The sequence below is a fragment of the Teleopsis dalmanni genome, chromosome 2 (assembly GCF_002237135.1).
Source record: "Teleopsis dalmanni isolate 2A chromosome 2, ASM223713v2, whole genome shotgun sequence".
NCBI lineage: Eukaryota > Metazoa > Arthropoda > Insecta > Diptera > Diopsidae > Teleopsis > Teleopsis dalmanni.
The window spans coordinates 129,727,433-129,744,501 of record NC_051847.1 but is presented as its reverse complement, the minus strand read 5'-3'; the positions used below and the strand labels follow the sequence as shown (position 1 = coordinate 129,744,501).

General features: G+C 34.1%; 2 protein-coding genes across 4 annotated transcripts in view; one reads left to right on the top strand and one right to left on the bottom strand.

Annotated features, from left to right (window-relative positions):
• LOC119681404 (paired box protein Pax-6-like) overlaps nucleotides 1–11,609 on the top strand; it is a 38,161-nt gene extending 26,552 nt beyond the window's left edge. For 2 of the 3 annotated variants that reach the window (XM_038094586.1, XM_038094585.1), the window contains exons 4-6: nucleotides 10,248–10,615; nucleotides 10,668–10,873; nucleotides 11,057–11,609. In XM_038094586.1, coding sequence (XP_037950514.1) covers nucleotides 10,248–10,615; nucleotides 10,668–10,873; nucleotides 11,057–11,169 — 687 coding nt within the window. In that variant the 3' untranslated portion in view covers nucleotides 11,170–11,609. The remainder of the gene's footprint in view (nucleotides 1–10,247; nucleotides 10,616–10,667; nucleotides 10,874–11,056) is intronic. The other variant, XM_038094587.1, reaches the window with a different exon arrangement.
• Nucleotides 11,610–13,787: 2,178 nt separating this feature from the next.
• LOC119675708 lies at nucleotides 13,788–16,602 on the bottom strand. The gene is made up of 4 exons (XM_038086914.1): nucleotides 16,184–16,602; nucleotides 15,648–16,097; nucleotides 15,199–15,578; nucleotides 13,788–14,923 (listed from the first exon to the last, which is right to left on the bottom strand). The coding sequence occupies exons 1-4, from the start codon at nucleotides 16,600–16,602 to the stop codon at nucleotides 13,788–13,790; spliced, it is 2,385 nt and encodes a 794-aa protein (XP_037942842.1).
• Nucleotides 16,603–17,069: the final 467 nt, after the last annotated feature.

Sequence of the window (17,069 nt, the reverse complement as noted above, 5' to 3'; positions counted from 1 at the left end):
TTTTTAAAGCATAAAAAGTTACAAAATACACTTCGTTAAGATTTATGCATCAATCCTAAAGTCATGAGTCATATTTGAAAAAAAATTAAGGCATGCAAACACCCCATTTAAAAAATAAAAACGTTTCCGAGTCAATTGTTATACAAATATTATATATGATTTGATTACTAGAATATATTCAACATTAAAACTAACAATAATTAAATCTCAAGAGTAGCATATCTAAACTTACCCTTCCAGTGTCGATTCCTTTCTATCCGCTTAGACAAGGGTGAATTTTGAGTACTTAATCCTACAAATATTTTTTATTGTAATAACGTTTGTAAAAACATGAGAAAATAAACAACAGTTTAAAGTGCAATTGTCACAAAATGAGAAAAATGTTAAGAATTCGTTCTAAGTACAAAATTGAATTCATTTTCATAATACCAAAACAAATTTTTATGAACACTTTTTGAAAAAAAATCATATTCAATTAAGCGAACACGAATAAGAACCATTTTATCAAGATTTGTTTTGCAAATAAACTGCCACGAATGATATTATCCTAATATAGGCAGCCAACAATATTTCTTGTATTGATCATCTGCAAGACCTTAACAGTTATATAAAAAACTACTATCTTTAAGAATTATAAAAAAATATATATATGTATATATATTAAGTAATGAGAGAGTGGGTGGGGAAGTTTCAAAAAGATGTCATCTCGGTGCGATGAAACCACGAGATAATTGAGTTCAAATAAGGGTCTGTAGTGAGTCAATTAGGCACACAGTTAAAGTTATGAATTAAGTTTCTTAGTGACATGCAATTCTGGTACTAGCTAAGAAAGACGAATTAATATGTGATAATGCTATATACTGATTTAAGTTGGACCAGAATATTTACTATTGCATGAAAAAGTTGTCTCATTTCTGCAAATAATATCGGTCATTCGAAGAGTTCTCGCAAAAATACCACATTGATTTAAAATCCTGCTTTGTCAATTTAGCTAGACAAACAAGGATTTGTATTAACCCTACAAATAACCAAACAGCAATAACGTACAATAAAATAAAATGCTCTTTTGTAGAGTGCTGGCTTAATCGGTCAATAGACTCAAATTAAGTCTATACAAAAACGAAATATTATTATATTCATGATATGTATAAACCACCAAGAACAGAATAACCCATCAATAAACTATGTAATTTCTGTGCTTTTAAAATTCAAAACCATTTGGAACTAAAAGTTTAAAAATTTAGTAGTAAACAAGAAAACATAACTCAGAGTTCGAAAATACATCTCCAACACTCTCCCACTAGCCAATATTCTATAAAAAACTTGACCACATAAAAAAATGTACATTCTTATCAAAAAACTCGAAATAATACTCAGTCCTCAGTAATGCTAAATTCAACTGCAGTGTAATTGGTGATGTTTACCAATTACAACATTAACATGAATAGACTAGATTAAATCAGGACTGTCCAGATCAGATGCGATCGCGGGTAGAATCACTGAACAGATTGAAGGGCTGCAATAATAAATACATCCGTTCGTAGTTCATAGTAGTTTTGACAAAAATGAAAACACGGTTATAATGTTAAATTTAGTTGTATTAATTTAAATTTATTTACTTGGTATACCATAAAAATAAAATAATGTGGTTTTACCAATATATCAAAAGAAAATTTGCATAATTGTAGTAGATTAAAACAAGTCGCGAGCCGCACAAACATTAGCGGCCCTAGACTGCCCTGGATTATAGTAATGACTAATTTTATGCAGATATTCAGCAAACCTCACACGTTTCCACTCCATATTGGTTTTATTTAGGAATTATTCACAGTACCGTAACACAAAACATGCCAACCAAAATAAATATACGAACAATGGAACTCAATTAAAACTATCTAATACCCGAACTTTTCATAACTATTCTTAATTGGCACTCATATGCAAAATAATTAAGCATCATACAAATATCGTCGTGTGCATTCTGCGGTGCAAAAACGCGCATATGTGTAAAGACGCCAATTTCCAGTGGGCCAGTGTTAATGTAATTTCACCGTCAATTCGTCCTTGGAACAAAAATGTTTACAAAACTCGAATGCGTACACCTTTTTTATTATTATTTTATTTATTATTAATCCTGGTACTTGCAGTCTCAAAAAGTATTATTTACGAATAATTAAATACAAGAATTATTTCCAAGATCACTGATAATGGCAATACTCGAAACAACTGTATGGTCAGCCAATAATTCAATTAATCAAAATAATATAAAAAAAAATTTTGTTGTTGTAGTTCACTACTGTTCGAAAAAACCTCTTTATTTATTATTTTTATTAATATTTATTTATTATTAATTTTATTTCTATTATTTCTAGGTACTACGCGCTAGTAATGAACGTAGTATTTGCATACCTATATATGTTATATACACCTTTTTTGCAATCGTTTTACTGATTCAAAACGTGTTTGAAAAGTAATCAAATAGTTTTTCTTTTTTATTGCATTTCTTTCGAAAATATAGAAAACTGAGTACCTAAATATTTGACAAGAAAGAAATAGTAAATATCCTAGAAGAAAATAAAAATGAAGAAGAATGAGACAGCGATGAAGAAACAGGTAAAAGCTCAGTGCTCTCATTTGAGAGTGAAACCGAAAGTGTTTCATATGAACACTAAGACTGCACTCTACGTCTCCAAAGACAATACTATTTGGAGCTCAACGCTTTTCAACGCAAGTGGTCGTTTACGCATGTCCAATGTGATTGAAATACGTCCCGGTAAGAAAAAAGAAATTCAAATCTGTTTAATGTCGATTTACAGATATTGTCATGTGCATATGTATATTTAAGAGTTACTAGATATGCATTGAAGTGGCAGAGGTAATAGTTGCGTTTATGCTACGACTATACTTTCCGCCTCAAATCGGAAACTTCAAAAAATATGGAAAGCATTTGGATGAGAAAAACCATGTTCCACTTGATACTGATTTATTGCACATCTACTTTGTGGTGTTGATGTTAGCTTGTGTTTATAAGTATGATTTCTTATAATTTCATTAAAACTGTGATACTATAATCATCCCTTAATTATCCCATATTATCCCATATTCGGTCAAAAAATAAAATTTTGGAACATTTAATTGATGCTATTTATCGACGTTCGATATTTTGTGCCATTATGTCGCAGAAGATATTTCTGAAAGTACACAAAACTATTCCTTTTGATGACGTAATTAGTCGGTGCTAACAACGCAATGACGACAAATTTGCTCCGATAAGGAATCTGTATGAACAATGGGCAGACTTGCTTCCATTGTACTATAATCCACAAACAGTTACTTGGCTTCCATTGACGATATAGGTTTGGCTATACATACCTTCCAAACCCGAGAAGTATGGAATTCACTTTTGGCTTATTGTTACTGGTGAAACATGTTATGTCTGGCGAATTTAGGCCTATTTGGGAAAGGATGCCAATGAAGTTTCAGAAAAAAAAACAAAGGAGATCGGATGGTACATAATCTTATTACGAATAATTTTTTTTCGTCTTATAGTCTACGGCAAAAGCTGTTAGAAAAGAACATAACTATGATAAGAACGCTGAGCAAAAATAAGCGGAGTTCTACCAAAACTATTCCTATGCAAAAATAGACCGCTTTATCAATCCACTTTTGCTTTCGCCAAATATACAATACTTGCATCCTACATTAGTCATAAAATTAAATCCACTATTGTAATAAGTACTATACACACTTAACCTTTTGTCGGCAGTGAAAAAAAAATTATCCGAGATAATATCATTATACATTAGTCATAAAGAGTGTGCCCTAATGGAGAAGTGATGCGAATATATAGCTTAGCCTTCTCAACTGTCAACTTTACCTACCCGTGGCTCATCCTGTTTTCTGCATATGAAGCTATGGCGACCGAGTATAGGCGGTATAACCTGAAAACATATAGTTAAGCGGAAATTCATTAACTACTTAACACCAATTCTATCTCCGGGTTAGCAAATAAGAAGCTGGCCCTCCAAGTTGGGGGTTGATCCCAAGGCCAGCAACCCTGCATCGGAAAAATTCTACCGCTACGCAACCCTTAGACATGTCTCGGAACAATGGAAGGATACACGTTGACGGACTATGACGACGAAATTTGGACTTAAGATTTAGAACATGAACGTATTAACTATGTTAACACCAGGAAAAATGATGGAAATAGCTGATGAAATACGCAGGTATAGCCTCAAAATACTCGCAGTTCAAGAAGTAAGATGCGCGGATTATGGAAAAATCGACAGGAAAACATTTTCATTTTACTATAGTGGAGTTAAGGGCAAAACGGGAAGAAAAGGAATTGTATTGACAAAAAAATTAAGGGTAATATTATGAGTTTTGTAACTATAGATGAAAGAATAAAAGGTAAAAGTAAAAGGTAAAAGGTAAATTTAATAACATCACTTTCATAAACTGCTACGCCCCTACAGAAGATAGTGAAGATAAAGAAAAAAAACATTTCTATGACACTCTGATTAAGGCAAGCAAAAATGTGAATATGTATGAAGAACCATTCTTTTATGAAATACGCGGGAAAAAAATTCACTACACGAAGTAACCAGCCCTAAAGGGTTACAACTTGCTCAGCTTGCACAAAAATAAATCTCAGAATAATGGGCACTTTTTTTTAAACACAAACGAACACATAAAGCTACGTGGAGAGTGCCGGGAAATAGAGGCTCAAATCAAATTGATCATATTCTTGTCGATGGCAGACATTTTTCGTCAATCCTCGATGTTAAAGTTTGCAGAGGGGCTAACTGCGATTCAGATCACTATTTGGTAAAATCTATAATAAAACAGAGAGTATCTAAGATAGAACAAGAAAATATAAGAAAAGTTTGCAAATAGGATGTAGATAAACTGAAAACAGCGAGTAATCTTAAAAGGAATCGCAGCGTGATACAAAATAAGTTCCAGGAAAGACATCGCGAAGCGAACTCCATTGAATAGAAATGGCGCTCAATAGAAAGCGCAATACTCGATTCGGCAAAAGAAACAATTGGTGAGATGAGGGCTATACGAAATGTGGAATGGTTCGATAATGAATGCAGGGAAGCAATTGCAACAAAAAATACAGCGAGAATGAATATGATAAATAGAAGCACAAGAACAGCTACTCTGTGCTACCGTGAAAAAATAAAAAGTGCGTATAAGCTTTGTAGAAAGAAAAAAAGGGAGTTTTACAAGACAAAAATCAAACAAATAGATGAAGAAAGAAAGAGAAACAATACAAGGGCTTTCTATAATCAAGTAAACTGTATTAGTAACAAATATGAACCAAGACTTTTTGCATGCAAGGATAAGAATGGGATAGTACGCACTGAAACAAACCAAGCCATAAAGAGATGGAAGGAGCATTTCACCGACTCATCAAACTTTAACAGCATCAATGAAGCGATATCGGTAATAATTGCAATACCGCAACTGATGGTAAGTTACGATCTTCCGAGCCTAGGCGACATGAAAAATTCGGTGAAAAGGTTAAAGTTAAAGAAGCGTCAGGCGAGAACAATATTACAGCTGAGCTATATAAATACGGTGGTGACCAGATAGAAACCGAAATGCACTCCTTGATGTGTGGAATATGGCACAGCGAACAAATGCCAGAAGCATGGAAAAACAGTTTAATCTTCCCAGTCTATAAGAAAGGCAACAAACTTGAATGCGGTAACTACAGACCAATCTCGCTGATCGATGTTGGCTATAAAATTTTCTCTAATATTCTCAAAGATAAGCTTCCTGAAGCAATTGGTGATACTTAGGCGAGTATCAATGCGGTTTTAGACCTGGTAGGTCAACAATTGATCAAATATTTGTGCTACGTCAATCGATGGAAAAGTGCTATGAGCACAACATTACGCTACATGCACTCTTTGTAGATTTCAGGCAGGCTTTCGATAGTCTCGAAAGATCAGAAATCATAAACGCTCTGACGTGGGCGAGCGCCTTGCAAAAACATACTCGATTGGTCGCAATGATCCTTGCGAACTCATCAGGCAAGGTTATTATCAATGGACACCTCTCAGAGTCGTTTTCAATAAGCTCCAGAGTTAAACAGGATGACAGCCTTTCGACATTCTTATTTATATTACCATTACACTACGCCATTCACTCTATTGAAAATCTTGGCAATATTATAACAAAGTCATACCATAACTGTGCGTATGCAAATGATATTGCAATCATTGCAAAAAGCGAAAGAGAGCTATCAAATGTCTTCAAAATGCTAGACGAAGACACTAAAAAAGTTGGTCTTAGAATAAATGATAGTAAAACCAAATACCTCAAGCTAGCAAGAAGGAACGAGAATACGGGTATGCAGCACATATCAATTGGTGAATACAATTTTGAGGTTGTTAGTAACTTTACCTACCTCGGTGCGCTGGTTAGCAACAATAATAAAAGTAAGCTACGAATGTACAAGACAATAATAAGACCGGTAACTACATATGGATCATAAACATGAACAATGACGAAGGCGGACGAAGAAGCTTTAAAAATTTTTGAAAGAAAAATAGTTCGCCAAATCTACGGGCCAATCCAAATTGATGCAGAAACTTTTCAAAGACGAACAAATAAAGAAATTGAAGAACTGCTTAGAAACGAAATTATTGTGAGATATATTAAGTCGCAAAGGTTACAATGGGCTACTCATGTAATAAGAATGGGGTCGGAGAGAAAGCCGAACAGCATAGTCAACGCAAAACCGATGACAACCAGGCACAGAGGTAGGCCAAGAACAAGATGGGATGAGAACGTACATGGTGATGCAGGAACGATTGGAGTACTAAACTAGAAGAGAGTAACAGAAGATAGGGACAGATGGAGGCAGATGGAAGCAGATCGTGAACGAGGCTAAGGTTCATACTGGACTGTAGTCCCAAATAAGAAGAAGAATATCATAATATAACTCTACGAGAGGTGGTGTGGACATGGTAGATAAAATGCTTACCTCCTATATCTTTAAGCGTAAAACAAATCGATGGTCTACGGCGATTAACATGATAGATATTTCTGGTTTGAATGCTTATATAGTATTCAGTTAAATATGCCCAAATTGTATTAAATAGTATTCAGTATGAGCTACGAATTGCATTAGCCCCTGGTTATATGAACAAGAGGGCCCATGACCCAAGAAGGAGTTTCTCGTTATCGCTTTTGCAGTCAATCACAAAAAACAATGACGATATCGATCAACATGTGATTTCTGTGCCACCATCAAAGATAAATTGATGATTTTACATCAATTACTACATGTTTTTAATATTCATCGTAAATATTGAGCTTTGGATCAGAGTTTTACCAAACAAGTAGAATTAAAATTATTTTCGCAAGTTTTGTATAACTTTGTAATAAGTCTTTATTAATATTATACCCAAAATAAAATCATCAGTTTCTTATAGCTAAAACAATTTTTTTTATCAATTTTTTAATATAATTTGTTATATTTCATTAGTCATATTCTTATAATTTAATTTTATATGTTTTTAATTATTATGTTAAGGCTAGTTGAGTCAGTGCACCTGACCACTTTTACTCTTTATCAACTGCGAGGTTTCTTCAAAACCCCCCTTTGCGCCTTGTCTAGATTATTGTTTATCACTTCACCAGACTAAGCAATTATTGACCTCAGATCTGCATATCTCCCCGAGGAGCTTATAACCATTCTAAGATTTCATAACGCGGTGTTGGTAAGTCTGTCAGATTTCACAAATAATTTCAGGGCTCTATCCTTTATGTATTTTTTGATGGGATCAATCTTGATGTCCCTGAGGATGTCATTCTTCCTAATGTATCATGGAACTTTGAAAAGTCTTCTTAGAGCTCGGCTTTGGGCAATTTCTAGCTGGTGAATAGTAGTGTTTGAAGCTTTGCTAAACGCTACACAACCATATAGAAGTGACGGACGAATTATTTGGTTATATATCAGTTTCCTGTTTTTAGCATTGAGATTTTCATTTCTAAATAGCGGTTGGAGGTAATGAAGAATTTTGGCACAGCTAATTCTTTTCAGTTAAAAATATTTAAGCCATGTGAATCGTTTGTCCAACGTGATGCCGAGATATTTAACGCTATCCTCCCAGTTTAACACCATATCACCCACTCTCATTCTCGACGTATTCTGTCTCCATTTACGAGTTATAAACAGAGCTTTAGTTTTTAATATTTATTTTATTTTGACTTAGTCAATTTTTTCAAAGATTTGAAGAAATTAGTCTTAAATAATTCAAAAACTAAACATTGAGACAAATACTATAGATAATCGATAAGAATGGTACATTTTTTAGTCAAGAATTTATACACATATTATTTATTTTCATTCCTTTTTTTTCCTTTTGGTTGTCCGTAGCAATGTGGCATGCAGCGCGATTTCAAAATCTTTTATAATAATTGGATAGATTATGCTCTTTAGTATCTCAGTTTCAGATTCGATAATTGTTATAAATTTACAACGGTTTTTTTCGAGGTGCTCGACCCATCTCTCTTAAAGTTCTCAAAATCGAACACTCATCTATTTTTTTTCGTACACATTATTTTGCATTTCATACGTTCCGGCACCATTATTCTCTTTATGAATAAAAGAAAATTTAATACTCGCTTTTTATTCTAAGTTCTGTTCTGAACCAGTTTTAACTCTCATATAAGGGATGGACAAAAATAGGAGCTGTTAAAATTTTATAATACTTTGGGGTGAAATGGATTTTTAGTCTCTAATTTCAAAATTGTGATCGTTAATTATGTTTAACTGCTTTTAAATCGTATTTTTCTTTTTTTGAAACAGAAATGAGTAAATATTTATGAATACTATTATACTTATTATGTAGAGTAAGCATCTGAGTATTTTAAAAGTTTTATTTTTATCTTAATCAGTTTTTATTATTGTTATTACAATTTATATATCACTATGATTCCTCTGTCAGTTTTCAAATGCCTATCGTTACATCCATATTGTGTACTTTTGCAGAATTTTCTTTTAGAAGATACATTCGGATGGGAAGATTTAATAAGATGTACTATTAATTTTCGATTGAAGTCAATTTAAGAAGTTTTTTGGGTGTGTTCCACAAAGACCTTCCTTGTATTTTTATATTTGCACTCTTCTTTTTTTTTTGTTTACACACCTTCAAAATCAGCCTAGTAAGCGAAAGGGAAAAACAAAACCTAACTAACTTCTGAAGAACCCAAAAAGGCATGCGGCAGTCAAAACGACTTATTTTCCGTGAACATATACAGGCTGAAGCTGTTCTGAACTTAAGCAGAACAGATATCAAACTCTACACAAACTGCTTACAGGCCACTGTAGACAGTGATACCATCTGAAAAAGATTGGTCTAGCAGAAAACGATTTCTACCGACTCTGTCAAGAGAAACAGGAAACAGCAGAACACGTTCTATGCGACTGCCCATATTATTCAACATGTATCTTTCTAAATCTAGAAATGTATTTTTGACTACACTGCTTTTGACTATATTTCGCTTATTAAGAAATGAAATATATTATTCTAATAGTAATCAACAATTAATGAGCTTAATATGTTGTCATGATCTCTAATATTGATAGGTCAAGACAACTAAGCTTTAAAACGCTTTTATAACTCTATCTAGTAAGCTGCTAAAAATTTTATTTTCGTATTGCGTCTTATATTCTACATAAACATATAGACATAACCACAACCATAGTGATGGCAAAAATACTTTGATATGTTACCTATACCTAGTTAAGCCTATATATATACCAGCGTGAAATATTTCAACTACAATTTTTTATCTAAATGCTTTTATCACTAATATTGATTCATTTAGTAATTAACGCTGGAACAATAAAAATACAACAATTTTTGTAAAATAAACCGGAATTCATTTTGATTTCTGTTCAGTAAATAAAAAAAGTTTCAGAAGTCTTGTTAATTTCGTTGTATTCATGGAACGGCAGTGCAAGGTTAATTTATAAAAGAGGCGCCTAAATTAACCTGCCATAGTTGGACAGGGATTTTAACAACCACTGAACTGTCATTTAAGTTTTCATTTGTGGTTAACTATATTTTCAAATATGGTGCAGTTTTCATAAATTTTAATGTGCTTTATATTATTATACATAGAACATGATTTTTTGATTTCAATGTTTTTTAATGCTTTATGTGCTAATATAGAATTTTCTAGTTACTCATAATGTTTAACTTTCTTGAACAATGTAGGTATGGTTTTCTAATCGCCGAGCAAAGTGGAGACGGGAAGAAAAACTTCGTACGCAACGTCGTTCCGTTGATCATGTATCTAATAATGAAAGAAGCAGTAGTAGAAATCCAACTACAATGAGCAATAATAACCAAGAAAATTCTAGTCATACACCAAATGTAACAAATAATGTAACAGAAAATTCAAATGGTGCTGGCTCCACAATTCAAAGTAATGGAGCGGGAGCAATTCTAGTTGAAGGCGCTCACACAACATCTATAAGTCCACCTCTTCAAGCCGTAGCACCACGATTGCCACTGAATACAGGTTTCAATTCAATGTATTCTTCAATACCTCAACCCATTGCGACAATTGCAGAAAACTACAAGTAAATGTGTAAAATAGTTACAAAATTTATTTATATTAATTTATGTGTTTAGTTCTATGACAACGTCATTGGGTTCAATGACGTCCACATGTCTTCAACAACGTGATAGTTATCCATACATGTTTCATGATCCACTTGCGTTAAGTTCTCCTTATGCGACACATACACGAACATCATGCAATCCAGCAGCAGCACATCAGCAACCCCCTCAACATGTTTACGGAAGTAATAGTGTCACTGGAACTACAGGAAATACAGGTACAGAAATCACACTATTTTATAATGTAAACATTTCGAAATGATTTTCGTATCTAACACAATAACTTTTTTATAAAATTAACATATAACATATTATGTAATAATTAGCATAAAGTTTTGATATTACCATATTCTATTACTTAACATCGTAAATGCACGAATAATTGCTTTCAATAATTTCAGATAACTATACTTTTGCAGGTGTTATATCAGCTGGAGTCTCTGTCCCGGTACAAATACCAACACAAAGTGCCAGTGACTTAGCAGGCTCAAATTATTGGCCACGAATTCAGTGATCTACAATTTTCGATTTAACACCACAACCATTCACCAAGGGAGCTGCACAGCAGATAGATTCAATTTCCGAAATTATTCCTAACGGAAAATCCAAAGTAATAGGAAACACGAACACGTCGCTAGACACGATATCAAAACCTTTTAAATTGAATATTTCACCGCTTTTACCTGTAGTTATAACAAATCATAATCTGCAAGCTCATCATCATAAAAATTTTTTATAATGTCAATCATAAAAGAAAGACCCCACCTGCCGAACTAGAACACTTCATAGCCCACCACAAACTTATACTCAACGCAACGCAAATGATTAAACGCACAATAAATCTCGCAATAAAAATTGAATTCTTATTTAAGCCGCCGCGGAAACAGTATCAGTTAAATTACAACAAATTCACTTTGTATAATTTTAATTTCTTATAATATTATTAAGTAAAATTTTCGATTAATGTTTAATAAAAACAACGAAATATTTTTGAAAAATGTATGTAAAATGTGTGAGAGTAAAATAGATAATTGTAATATGATTTATAAAATTTTTCTTGTGTATGTATTAATTAAATTTTAAATAAATAGTTTTAAGCAATCAACAATGTTTGCTAAAAATTGTAACAAGTTATTTCTTATCATCATAGAATTTTTTTTTTTGTTTCTTTTGTTCGTAGCCGTTGGCGCCGTCGAGTAGCCTCCGCCAGTCAGCCCGATTAGTAGCTTGCTGACATCATACAATAGCATCCTTCATTTTCTACTTTATTACTTATTAAATTACTACCTACTGATATATAACAAGTTGAAAACGCTAGGAGTGTTTCATATACTATATGTATATAATAATATAATAATATATACATATAATATATATGAGTCAATGCACTTGAGCACTTTTACTCTGTTTTAGCTACGAGGTTTCTTTGTAACCCCTCTCTACGCCTTGACTGGGTTATTGTTTGTGACTTCATCAGACTAAGCAATAATTGACCTCAGATCTGCATACCTCCTCAAGGAGTCTGTAACCATTCTGAGATTCAATAACGCGGTGTTGGTAATCCTGTCAGTTTTCGTACAATCCAATGAAATTTAAAAATTCCTAACTTTATTTTTCATTACACATAGGTTGTAATGGTGTTAGCAAGGGGGGACCTAACGACGCCATGGCCCTTATTAATATCTTACTATTATTATAACTTTTTTTTGGTATAATGAACACTAAAAAATGTTTGCAAGTCCTACAATTTTTTTTAGAACCTTTCTTCAATGACGTCATTTAAATTACTATGACTCAATATTATAAAAAGTTTTTACTTTAATTTATAAAAGCAAGTCAACCACATGGAAATCATAGCAAAGTCCACAAAAAGGCAATAATATTTAGATTTTAAGTATGTTGGATGCATTGTAAAATGGAAATATGTTAAAAAAAAATTTTTTTTAATTAACAATATAGTTGTCACTCGTGTAAAGTAGGTATTTCTTAGTGCCATGTTATGCACAAAGTCATGGGCACGTCAAAATTAAAATTGTTGTTGCTTTCAAGGCAAATTAAAAAATTGAGCGTAGGAGAAAAAAAATATGTCACAACTATTATAAAATAATCTAATAAATTAACATTTTTACACCTTCTATAAGTTTTTTTCTGGTGTTCATTTTTGGTGGCAAAAGTGAGCATATCTAGTAGTAAAAATAGGAAATTAAATATATTGATATGATTCTCAGCATAACATGCATTTTGGTCATGAGCATTCGTCATATAACTAATTGCATAACAGAATCGGTTATTGATATATATATATATGTATAATGTTTGCACTTTTATACTCTGTATATGAATTAACTAACGTAGGCCCATCTTATACAGAGATTCATAGTGACGTCAAATTTAAATATTTATTTTTTGTGTCTTGTTACATACAAAGAACAGCTTACACACAAATAAATATTAGTTATTGGTGACATAAAAACATCATAATTTTAATAGTTTTTTTTTTATATTTTATGTATAATTCAACAGATTTCCATGTTTCTCAATTTCTATCTATTTATATTTTGCTTGAATAATACTTAATGAATTAAGATATATAGCTAGAAACCAAGATTTGTGGAAATCCTATGTAAATAGACTAAGTTCCTAATTTACCTCTTTGATGTAATGATAGAACATGTCAATAATAATAAATAATACTAGTTTACAATCAAAACTTTCCAAAGACAAAATCTATTGTTCCTATAATGGAAATTTCCGTAGAACCATAACGCAATAGACTTTTCTATATGCCAAGCTATCCATATTTGAATGAACAAAGTATAGGAAGAATTTTTAATATTAATATTTTTTGGGGATCTAGCTTTTTGTTAGTCCATCTATGATGTGATAAAGTTATATTTAGAAGTTCATTGTCATTGTAAACAAGAGTAGGTTCCAGGCTCAATTTGCAACTGTGAAAAACGCTCTTTAATAAGTTCATATCTAAACTACATAAGTCAGCTTTACAAAAACATACATGCATATAAATTTTATATTGGTAATTATTATTATTATTATTATTAAGACATGTTCTTCATTATAAAAATTAAATTTAAAAATTTAAAAATTAGATCTTAGTCTATTCACAAATAATATTTATAAACTTCTTCCATTCCTACTGTTTCTGGCAGTAAAACGTAACTGGTTAAAGGATTTGCTTGTTTCTGCTGCCACTGTTCTTCGCCAGGTGGTTTTGGGACGACCTCGTCTCCTTACTCCTTGTGGGTTCCATTCCATGACTGCGTGGGCAATTGCATCTGTCGGTTTTCTAAGTGTGTGGCCGAGCCAGCCATATTTGCGTCTCAAAATTTCTTTCTCTATTGGCTTTTGTTTGGTACGCTGCCATAGCACTTCGTTGGAGACTCTTGCAGGCCACCATATGTTCAGAATACGCCGTAAGCTTTTATTGACAAAGTATTGTAACTTCTGAGTCGAGGCTCTCGTTAGCGACCATATTTCGCACCCATATAATAATGTCGATTTGACGCAGGCGTTGAATATTCTGATTTTAGTTTCGACGCTTACATTGTTGGCTTTCCAGATTTTGTTAAGCGATGCGAAAGAGCCATTTGCCTTTTTTACTCTACTGCCGATGTCCTTTGACGTGCCACCCTCGCTGTTGACTATACTCCCCAGGTATTCGAGTTCCTGCACGTCTTCAATGTTTTGATCGTACAGAAGGATGGGCGATTGATTGCTTGCTTTTGTTCTCATTGTTTTTGTCTTTGAGGCGTTAATTTTTAGGCCGACTTTATATGACTGCTCACATACGTTATTAACAAGAGTTTGCATATCAGTGTGTCTGTTTGTTAACAGTACTACATCGTCTGCATATTCAAGATGACCAAGCTTTTGATTCAGCTTCCAACCAATGCCGATTGGGCTTTCTTCTACAGCTTCTAAAACGACGTCTAGGACTGTGATAAACAGTAACGGTGAAAGGGCGCAACCCTGTCGCACTCCACTGTTGCAATTAAAGCTGTCGCTAAGAGTACCTTCATGTAAAACTCTACTCGTGGCCCCTTCGTAGCTCTTCTTGAGAATATTAATGATCTTATTAGGGATACCATTAGCGTTTAACGCCATCCATATGTAACTTCTCTTAAGCGCGTCGAAAGCCTTTTCAAAATCAATAAATGTTAAATACAAGGTTGCATTCCATTCTGAGGCTTGTTCAATAAGTATTCTAATCGTGTTAATTTGGTCGATGCACGAGTGCCCAGGGCGAAAACCTGCTTGAGTTTTATGAATAAGCTCGTTTAATGTTACGCGATTCTTTCTAATATTATTTTGTTGAAAATTTGGAAAACTGCTGGTATTAAAGAAATTCCCCTCCAGTTGCTGCATTTCTTTCTATCGCCTTTTTTCGGCAGTTTGACGATGATAGACTCCTTCCATTCGAGAGGGAATGACTCTAGTTCCCAGATTTTCTCAAACAAGGGGAGCAAAAGTTTGGACACAGCATTGGGGTCTGCCTTAAAACACTCTATTGGTAAACAATTATTACCTGGTGCTTTACCACTTTTCATGCTAATGATTACACCTCTTATTTCGTTAACGCTAGGTGCCCTTGTATCTATTTGTCTGTTAGGATTTAGATGTCTTGGTATTGTGAGCTCGCCACTTTCGTTGTGTATGATATTTAGGGTTTTCTCAAAATGTCTTTTCCAAACTTCTGCCTGCTCGTTCTTAGCAAACACCAGCTGTCCGTTTTCATTTTCAATTGGAGCGCTGCTTTGGAAAGATATTCCACCTAGTTGTTTAGTTAACTTAAACAGCTCCTTCATGTCGCCCTTTTCTGATGCTGCTTGCGCTTTCATGCTTAGTTCAACGTAATAGTTTCTCTTGTCGCTTTTGACTGCTTTCTTGATCTGTCTACTGAGACTTCTGTACGTTATGTTGTATTCGGCTTTTTTAAACGGATCTGCCTCGCTTAACATTTTCGTTGTAACTCACCTTCTCTGAGCAATGAGCTCCCAAGAGTTTGCCGACAACCATTCCTTTTGCTCGTTTTTACGGTAGCCTAGTGTGTCCTTGCAGATCTCTTCGAGATTTGTTTTAATATGAAGCCACGTTTCCTCAATAGAAGCATCCTCCATCAAACTGACGTTGTTAATACGTTCGATCATTTCATTCTTTACCGCTCCAACATTAAGCTTTGTGGTATTATACGTGCGCCGTGTATGCTGCGGGTGTTCATACCTATGTTTAGGTATATTAAATTTCAGTTCGGCCACCACTAAATAGTGGTCACTGTCGATATCAGCGCTTCTTTTGTTTCTGACATCACATAGAACTTTACTCCATCGTTTTGAAATGCAGATATGATCAATTTGACTTTCGAAGTTGCCAGCGGGGGACTTCCAAGTGACCTTGTGACACGTTTTATGAGGAAATAGGGATCCTCTAATCCTGAGATCATAATTTATACAAAGTTCCAAAAACAGCTCCCCATTCTCGTCACATGTTTCAATGCCATGAGAACCTCTTACAGTTCGATACTCTGAGTTATTTCCGCATTGAAATCGCTCATAAGAATAATTACATCGGTTCTAGGAATTTCAGAGAGCGTTCTTTCTAGCGCACTGTAAAAAACTTCTTTTTGGTCAAGTGGACTATCTTCTGTTGGAGCATAGCATTGTACTAGAGACATATTGAATTTCTTTGCGCGAAAACGTACTACTATTATTCTTTCGGATATAGCTTTCCAGCATAAGATTGAGTGCTTAACATTTTTTCTTACGTAAACTGCAACGCCTCGGATGTGAGGGTCTTGTTCGTCGGGCATGCCGGAGTACATAAGTACACCTCCCTTTTGGTTTGTGAATTCACCTGTACCATTCCATCTGACTTCGCTAATGCCAATTACGTCTATTTTAAACCTATCGCATTCAGCGGCTAACGTAGCCATTTTTCCTGCTTGAAACAGAGTTCGCACGTTCCATTGTCCAAATCTTGTCCTTTTTACATTCCTTAAGTCGGTATCGTTTTGGTCAGGCCGGTTTCTATTTCTTGTGAATACTTGAATCTAATGTTTTCCAGCCGCCACGAGTGATTAACCCATAGCTGCCCAGATCGGTGGTAGGGCTGCTACCTTTCTTTAATTTCGTCAATCACCATTTGGCCTCCGATCCTGCCATGATGTGAATGTGCAGCTAGCATTTCCTCTAGACAGCAGATGGAAGAGTTCAGATATCCCGCCGAACACTCGGTCGCCAGAGCCTCATTAGTGAAAACAGGGAACACCGCGGGAAGGTTGAGGTTGACGTTAACTCAAGAGAGGCTATTTGAGACGCGTCTTGAGCCTTGTTCCCCTATATTGGTAATGGTAATGGTGTTTAAGGGTTTCGGGTTAGGCTAAAGCCTCTGCACTGCGAC